Source organism: Pseudochaenichthys georgianus, chromosome 3 (genome assembly GCF_902827115.2).
Source record: "Pseudochaenichthys georgianus chromosome 3, fPseGeo1.2, whole genome shotgun sequence".
Lineage (NCBI taxonomy): Eukaryota > Metazoa > Chordata > Actinopteri > Perciformes > Channichthyidae > Pseudochaenichthys > Pseudochaenichthys georgianus.
Genome location: NC_047505.1, coordinates 16600334 through 16609935, shown reverse-complemented (window position 1 = coordinate 16609935; position 9602 = coordinate 16600334). Strand labels below are relative to the sequence as shown.

At 37.9% G+C, this 9602-nt stretch overlaps 1 protein-coding gene across 1 annotated transcript; it reads left to right on the top strand.

Annotated features, from left to right (window-relative positions):
- Nucleotides 1–7119: 7119 nt before the first annotated feature.
- hypk (huntingtin interacting protein K) lies at nucleotides 7120–9512 on the top strand. Its single transcript, XM_034106648.2, has 4 exons — nucleotides 7120–7325; nucleotides 8306–8361; nucleotides 8499–8550; nucleotides 9275–9512. The coding sequence occupies exons 1-4, from the start codon at nucleotides 7164–7166 to the stop codon at nucleotides 9368–9370; spliced, it is 366 nt and encodes a 121-aa protein (XP_033962539.1). The 5' UTR covers nucleotides 7120–7163; the 3' UTR covers nucleotides 9371–9512.
- Nucleotides 9513–9602: the final 90 nt, after the last annotated feature.

Sequence of the window (9602 nt, the reverse complement as noted above, 5' to 3'; positions counted from 1 at the left end):
AGGAGGTGGACAGGGACCATGTGTCAACCCATCTGTCCCTCCCTTCCCTTCCCCCAGCGCCATACAAACCCCACTGTACACCGGGAATGGGCGATACTCCTGTTTAATCCAGATTTACAATATTAAACAATTAACCCTGTGATTTCTAGATCTGACACCTCAAAGCCCCCTACTTAAAGACTCCCACCCAACACACACACACACACACACACACACACACACACACACACACACACACACACACACACACACACACACACACACACACACACACACACACCACACACACACACACACACACCCACACACACACACACACACACAGTCCACAATCCTAACAAGTTATCATGACAGCATTACGACAGAAACAGTGTGGTGGGTCAGCCTGGAGGTCTGTGATGGAATCCACTAAAGCAGGGTGCATTAGTGGATGTTATCACAGCTTGATGGCGTCCATTAAGGCAACAGGTAGACACTAAAGATTAAGTTCGACCAACTATTTTAGTTTCAAATGATTTGCTCTTTTAATGCACTACTATCATTCAAAGTGTGTTTCATTTAGATTTAGAGGTTCACTGTTCTGAAAACACTGAATAACTTCCTTATTCTTCTGAAAAAAGATATAATAGTTGGTAATGTAAAAGCAGTTTTGAGACTGTTTATTGTTATTCATAAAAGTGAAGTTGTGTTCTGAACGGCACAGCAGCAGGGAAATGACATGATGTGTTGGTAGCTGTTGAAAAGCTCTGAGTGCTCGGGGAGAGAGTCAGATTAGATTTGGGTTAGTGTGTGCAGGGCGGAGCGTCGGGATAATCCCATCATTGTCCATAGATGACCTTCAGCGGCACAGACGTGCTGTCAGTATCCCTCTCTAAAACGTCACTGACCAAGAGACTGATTGACCAATCAAACTGCATCTCAACTCTTACACACTTGCTCCTACCTGAGCTGTAGTAGATGCTGTGTGTGCCCGATGAAACACAGGTGAACAGATCTACAAACAATGGTAACAATAGCTGTTCATTCTTTGAATATTAGATCACTAAACTGACCTCTCAAAATATAGTTGTTGTCATGAACAGTCGAGGTAATACACATTTAGAAAGATATAAACCGTAGAACTACCCAAAGTAAAAGTTCTGCAAGATTTACAAAATATAAGCGTGGAAATGTATTTAAAGTACCAAAAGTAACAATAATCGTTGATATAGCAGTATTATGTATCTGATATTACTGTATTAAGAATATTGATGCATTCGTGTGTTCATCGCTTTAATGTTGCAGCTTATGTTTACTACTTTAAATTGGGACTTACATCTCGGGGATCATTAAAGTTTTATTCTAACATATTATTAGTAAAACAATTCATTTGGTGTTTATATTTTGTGTTATTAATATGAATCTGCAAAGTAATGAAAAGATTAAGTGGAAATGGAACGCGAAAATTGTAAAGTGATAATATGTGTTTTTCCACAAGTGGATACAAGTTTTCAAGTAGTTATCTATATTATTTTATTGATATTTAGATAATATTATGAAAGAAATGCGTATCAAAGGGAACATTTGTTGAGATCGGTAAAATCCCCTAATGAATACTGATCACTAAAAATAATGTGGATTGAGTTGTTTACATGAATGTCGGAAGAAGCAGCCTGTGCCAAAAACCTGCTCTAAAAGAGAGACACGGTCACTTTCTAGGAACACAGTGTAACAACAAACATGAGGTTGAATAAGAGGAACAGTCCGTTCAGGATCAGACTCTAAGTAGCTTGGCCTTACAAACCCAGTGAGGGATGTCCTCAGAGCACACGGACTACAACAGTAGCTTGAAGGCCACAACTCATACCACCTCTAGCTAGTGCTCAAAGCATCACCTTGAAAAGCTTTTACCTCTAAGCTTGCATTTAATGAGAATCTGTGATCTATTTTGATAAGTCTGGAGCAACTGTCACATATCTTCAAAACTACATTTCAGCACTTGAAAAAGATGCTTAGTGATATCAGTCGTAGGCTACTTTGCCCCTTAGATGCATTAGTGGGTCTTTCTTGACCCGGTGAGGTGGTTTTCTTGAAGTATCTTTGTAATTACATTTTTTTATCATTTCATATTCTAGCTATTCCTCAAAAAACATCTTTTGGATATCATGCCATTCAAATTTTAAGTTTAAATGTTATACACTTTAAGAAATACCCCAAGCTTCCATACGTGGGTGAAAAATGACCCGCATGCATTTTCTATGGGATCCTATGGGAACCTTTGATTCTTATCACCTGTTGCTGTCAGGAATACATTCTCTGTAGACCACAGACTCATCATAAGTGACACCTCTCAGGAAGATTGATTTACACAGCAAGATCTGATACCTGTCAGTATAATAATAATAATAATAATAATAATAATAATAATAATAATAATACATTATATTTTTATAGGGCTTTTCAAGGACTCAAAATCGCTTTTCAATATAAGGGAAGGTTAGGGTGGGGGGTATAGGACTATCAAACTTGATCAACCGGCATGGATTGATGGGGGGGGGGCTATGAGAGGAGAAGAGATGAGTTTTGAAAATTGACTGGAATACTGTGAGGGTCTCAGAATAGCGGAGATCTTTGCATCGATATGTTCAAAACGTTTTTTCATCAAAATATAAAGAAAATGTCTAAAATTATAAATAGTGAAAAATTAAATATAAAATATTTCTAATGTGAACCAAAATATAATACTAAATATTATACAAGTTGTTTTTCTTAACCAAAATGACAAAAACGGCATAAAAACACACATTATTCTAATACGGGTCCTTTTTGACCCACTTATGGAAGAGTGTAGGGTCCAGTCACTCGGGCATCTAAAGGCCTTTACACCCAGACTCATCCTTTGCCTTAGCTTTCAGGGAAACCACTGAATATCTCTAACCCTCAGTTTGTTAGTGTTCCTCTGAGCTCCCATCTCCTTCCCGTCCCTTCTAAAAACGGATGTGCTTCTGTTTGCTATCGTATTCTCTTTGCAGGCATTCATATTGAAGCGGATATGTGTGTAGGTCATCCTTGTTTAACATTTATTTTATAGTGATGGTTTATTTTGTACACAAAACATACTGTATATTTCATATCTGTCCGTCCAGGGAGAGGGATCCCTTTCAGTGATTCTTCCATAAGTTTCTTCCATTTATTCAATGTTAAAGTTTATTTTGGTTCGTTTCTTCTTAACCAAATTCAGGGTCTATAAGGACAGAAGGTGTTGTAAAGATTGTTAGGCTAATATATGATGTGTGATATTGGACTGAATAAGAACATTGGCTTTAAAAAGTCAAATAAGAGCTAAACAAAACATGTTCCTGATTAGGAATTCAGATATCATGTCTTCCTCCAGGACAGATATTGATAACCCCACCAGAAATGAACATTATGCGACAATCTTAGAACCAAAAACATCCACAAGTTTAAAAATAAATACTATCCTTGATGTCACTTTGGACTACTCCGTCCAACACGAGCGGGTGTAAAGCAGTGATTCCCTGTGATAAACACGTGTTGCTCCGATGGCATTCCTGGGGGCCCCTTTCACTCTCAGATAATTGCCGCTGCCTAGTGGACGAGGAGGTCGTGCCAAAGAGGACAAACACAAGCAAATAAGCGGATGCAAATATCCGCTTGAGTGAAAGTGCTCAATCTATGGTTTCAATAGGCTTGCGCAATAACTGCTGGCTGAAATCCAAGCTTGTTTACAAAAAATGACTCGTTCATTATTCATTTCTTTCCGAGCATAACAAAGGGGTAACGGTTTGTGGCAGCATTGTCTTTTTCACCTGTTTTAGATGTAGGTGAGCACAAATCTGGGTGTTGTAAATGATACAGCTGCAAAAAGAGTTGTCCATCCCATAGAAACACAATGCACCCATTCATAATGTGGCATGAATGGGTGCACAAGGAATTAGACTGAGGAGAAATTATTAGAAGAGTCAGTATCTGTACCACATTCTTTAACTCACATAGAAATGGCTCGACTTTGGTGAAAAGTAAAAAGAAGCTCATGTTTGATTTTCTTTTTCTTTTTCGCGGTGGTTATCATTTATATTACATGGCCGAAACTATACAACCACTCCTTCATAGTTTGTGTTTTAGGCTGTTGAGGTGAAACACCTTAGATCAAAATCTACAGATATCTAAATGCTACAGTGTATACTTTACATGATACTACTTTACAGCTTCTGATGACAACTTGATATCACATAGACATGAGTATGACCCGTGAATTGTGACTAATTATGATCTTTTAAATAGACCTCAAAAGACAAAGGATTCCAAAAAGTGGTGGAGAGCCTTCGAGGAAATGAGGAAGCTGTTATCGGGGACATTGATGCAGCAAGGACATGTTCAACATTCACATGTGTGGAACATTTGGGTGTTTACATAGTTTATTTTCTTATTTGAATAATAACAAGGGATTTTACCGAATGGCAACGTTTTCAGGGTGGATTTTTTTCCTTTTAATTCAGGTAATTGTCTTTCATTGAATACATGCATCCTTAAATAAATGCATCCTTGTTAGTTTTCTGGTTACATTTTGATGACAATTCTTTTAAATCAGAATACCTTGTCAATAAAGGTGTTCCTCTCTGATAGATCAAGTAGCTAAAGAAGTATTTTAATGAGTAGTATATAAAAAGGAACGAATGCTTTATAACACTTTAATATATTTGTAAACACTGTGTATTTTGCAATGCATTTGTCCATTATGCCAGCTTTGACCAGCCAGAGGTTGGCTGGTGTATAATTATAGGAACAACACAATAAATACATTAAAATGTAGTTTCAATCATATAAAGAATGTCTCCATAGAATTGCTGCTTACAACTACATTATACTGTAGTGTGAAAACTGCACTACATGTTAAAGTATAGATGTTGATATCTTACATATTGGGGTTAAAGGCAATACTCCTTTTCTTTTTCAAAATAAAAGACCACTTGAGATAAACCATTTCACTGCACACATTTGTTGTGTGATTGTCCTTGTTCACGGTTCCTTATTTTGTCTTCATAGAGAAACACCTGTCATCTTAGGACCATGCTGCAGAGTCTCACCTGAGTACGCAGCCAGTGTCTCGACATCACGTCCCCCAGGCCTGAGCAATAATCAATATCGGAAAACAGTCAGACAGCCATCAGTCATACAGCAGGATGAAGGAGTTGGCATGGCAACAGCGATGTCTCTCCCACCCCGGTGCCATTCCTTTGACTCTTGTTCTATCACTTCGTGCATCTCCTTAAACTAATGCGGTGTTTTTGTGCTTCTCATGAGCAGGTTTGCCTTTCCTTTAATCTGATTATTGGTAGGTGGATTGAGAAAAGCTCAGAGCTGAAGAAGTCTCCAGAGACGGAAAACCTGTTGCAGTATGGTTGAAGGGCTATTTGTATTAAAGCACATGTAAACCTCTTATAACAGACAGGAATAGAACCACCGTGAGCACAGGGGTGATTTGGTAATCCAGATATTTAAAATATGCATTATCCAGTTATCTTCTTCTTATCTCTCAGATAATAACAAGAGAGTAGACCGATCAGATATTATAATATATGGTCTCAATCCTGCTAATCAAAATGTAATTAAAAAATAAATGAAGGTATTCACTTAAAGGAAAACACAGACAAAGCAGAGCATTTTTTTTTTTTTTAAAGTAATTCACCTGAATGGACAACATGTTTTTTGATGTGGAGCAAAGATTATTATGAAGTTCTTTAAACACTTCTCCTGAAAAGAATACAATTGTTCGTAGATATATAAACGATTTGGATGTACCTTGGAATATTCAGTACATTCACCTGTAAATACCTTTGCTGTATTGTATTTTTAAGCAAATCATTGTAAGTGTTTATTTCAGTATGGCATAAAAAACAATGCAGAACTTTGGAAATGTATATGTTTGTTTACATTGTTTAAAGATACACTGGATCACCAAAGCAGAACAGTGGCCCAGAACCCCATTGTTCACTGTGATGGCTTTATGAATGTTGATTACATGTCAATTTGTGGAGGGGTATTTGCCACTACAGCTAAGGCAGGTCCTGCGTTATGACTTCATCATACGGTTATCTTGTGTAATAACTGTCTAGTCCAGGTGCCCTTCAAATCACCTCTTAATCTGCTGGAATTTCTGCAACAGCAGCAGGACAAATAATGAAAAGAAAATGAGACAGGTTAGCTGTGAATGTTTCCGAAACAATGCACAAGAACACTTTCAATTTAAGGATCATGTGACCGTGAGTTAGGGATGGCATTAATGTACCTTGAAAAAGTTAATAAAAGGTTGCATATACCTTAATTGATCACTAATGTAATAACCAACCCAGCGAGCATGCTAAGTAACACAAATCAAACACACCCACGATGCTCCTTGACCAACAGGTGCAGGTAATGTGCTGAAATACTCCTGGATTCTATTTTTTTCTATGCTAAAAGAGCCTCTCCCATCAGTGTGTGTGTGTGTGTGTGTGTGTGTGTGTGTGTGTGTGTGTGTGTGTGTGTGTGTGTGTGTGTGTGTGTGATGACTTCCTGCTTTTAATGGACTGTTTTTATTATGCTTTGAGAATAATCAAGCAAAGAAGTTGAACCTGGAGCTAATTAAGGAGGAATATGTGCACGACTCACAGACTGAGTGGTGAGTTATACAACACACACGAATGTGTCTCACTGTACATACAGGAACCTCAACAAGTGCTGTAGTAGCCTATGTGTGTTTGTTGCTGCAGCTGTGGAGAGTAAAATGATATAGATCATGGGAAAGGGATTCCCTATATTTTTTCTTTGTCTTTTCTTTTTGTATTGTCTATATAATTTGTATCTGTGTATATAAGTCCCTCTGCGAGGGCAACAAAAAAAACAATACAAAGTTTGGTCACAAAAAAAAAAGTAAATGTATGTTTGACAAAAAACATAGGTTATGAGTAAGTATGGGTAAGTATAAATCATCATATAAATCATATAAAGTTGGTGTATCAATTATACAGTTAAATTGAGATCCCAGACTCATACTTGATAAAAGATATATCCAAATATTTGTTTTAAATCTCGTCCTTTACACGATCTTTCCGGTACTACCCCGTTTTGCCTCCGACGCTCGAAGGAACCTTCCTCTTGGTTCCGGCCTGACATTAGCAAACATGGCAGCAGAGGGAGACGTCGATTTGGACCTGGAAGTCGAGGATAACTGCACGGGGAAACCAGCAGAAAAGCCTCGCAAACATGACAGCGGAGCCGCTGACCTCGAGAGAGTCACAGACTACGCGGAGGAGAAGGAGATCTCCAGCTCCGATTTAGAAACGGTGAGAGCTCCGGGCTAACGCTAGCCGGGAAACATGCGGCCGCTGTCGGCTGCACTGTCGCTACTTCCTCCCCAGCACATGTAATACAGCTGTTTAGTGATATTATACCAAGGATTTGTGTCAAAGATATGTCCTTGGTGTTTTATACGTTTTTTGCTCGAGTCGAAACAATACAATTCTGGTGTAGAAGTGTAGTGAACTGCCTCCGAGCTAGCTAGCTAAAGCTAACGTTACTTCCCTCTTTGCCTCAATGAGCCTACTTGTTAAAGGGACAGTAGTGGAATATAACAAGAACATTTAAGCACTGATGGTATAACACATTGAAGGTACTTGTACTTAACTTGAATATTTCCTCTTTATGGATTTGTATAACTCACTCCACTACATATCAGGGGTAAATATAATATTGTACTTTTACTCCACTGCATTTGTGACAGCTTTAGTTACTTTTCAGATTAGTTACATTACATTACATTGCATTTAGCTGACGCTTTTATCCAAAGCGACTTACAATAAGTACATTCGACCAGGAAGACACAACCTTGAGGAAAACAGAATCATATAAGAACATCAGGTTTCAAAGAGCCAATCGTTTCAAGTGCTGCTCAACTTATAGTTATTTTCTTTATCCCATCATTGGCAATGCTTTAATGACTTAATGTGTTTTAAATTAAGCCAAGTACATTTCTCAGCCCAGGTGTTTATCTTATTTTGTTACATGATTCAGAAAGTAAAAAATCAGAGGTATCTTGTATGTATAACAGTGACATATCTAGCAATACACACGTTTTAATAATTTTTTAATGATCTGGTAATGGCCCAATATTTTTATTTTACTTGTAGTAAAATGTGCTAAATGTACCACTTTTATTTACTTGTGTTGAATATTGTTGTATGTGTTTCTTTTTGTGGTAAAGTTGACTGATATTTTAAACAATGTTAAAACATACATTTATGAATAACAAATGTTTTTCTTTCAGGCCATGTCAGTGATTGGAGACAGAAGGTCACGAGAACAGAAAGCCAAACAAGAGAGGTAAGATTATTGTTGTATTTTTTTTTTTACAAGATCAATGTTAACCCAGCAGCATCAGATTCATATTTCTCCATTTTGAGCAGTTCCTCTCTAGTATTCATCTCAAATCTGCAGCTCACTATGTGTTTCTTTTTCAGAGAAAAAGAGTTGGCCAAAGTGACCATCAAGAGAGAGGATGTGGAACTAATTGTAAGATTTTCTCTCAATATATATATATTTTCTGTTTCATTAATCTGTTTGGTCCACTTAACCACATGAACTAAACATGTTTATTAACCGTCCGTGAGCAATAATCTGATGCTTTAACAGCCTTTTCTCTTTAGGAAAGGTTTAATACAAGATTGTATATATTAAGCAGCTGCATAATTTGCTCTTTCTTGATGCACAAGGGTGTGAAAATGTACTTTTGATCATTTGCATCTCAATTGGTTGCAAGGGTGTAGGTGTCATCTATTTGAATTCCAGACGTGAGTTGTTCTCCATTAAAAGCATTTTTGTGATCAACTACAAAAAGCTCCTGCTCACCACAACCTGTCTGACCTCCTTCAGGAGTATACCGCCTCTGCTGGTCTGCTAACTATCCCGACCCCACCCCTCGTCACCATGGGGGCTCGGGCTTTTAGCTGCACAGGTCCCACACCTGACAATCACCACATTCAAAACCCACCTATTCAAACGAGCCTTTTCACTGTAGTGCTCACCATCTGGTTCACCTGAATAACCCGTCCCTATCGTTTGTGTCAACTTGGATGTGCTCCTCTGATTGCCTGTTTGTGTTCTGTGACTTTAAACGTATTTGAATATTTACCAAATTGTACAGTTTCCTTGGGTGTTATGAAAAGCGCCCTTAAATCAAATGTATTATTAAACAATGTCTGATGAAGCACTCACATGTTGTGCCGTTTTGTTGCAGATGTCAGAGATGGAGATTTCTCGGTCCGTGGCAGAGCGCGGTCTGAGGGAACACATGGGGAACGTGGTGGAGGCGCTGGTGACTCTGACCAACTGAACAGCTTTCACACACTGGACTGCTTCACTTTGGTTGCTTTTTCTTCTTCCAGGAGACTGGATTGAACTCAGTGGTTAAACTGTGGTGGAAAAACCTTTACACTTCTTTTTGTTTTGTTTTTTAAAATAAAAGTTAACCTGAGTACTTGTGTGACCGGAGTTAATACTTAGTGATTAATGTGGGAAATTATTAAAAATGAAAAAAAAACTAGTTTTATTTAAACGCAAGCAAA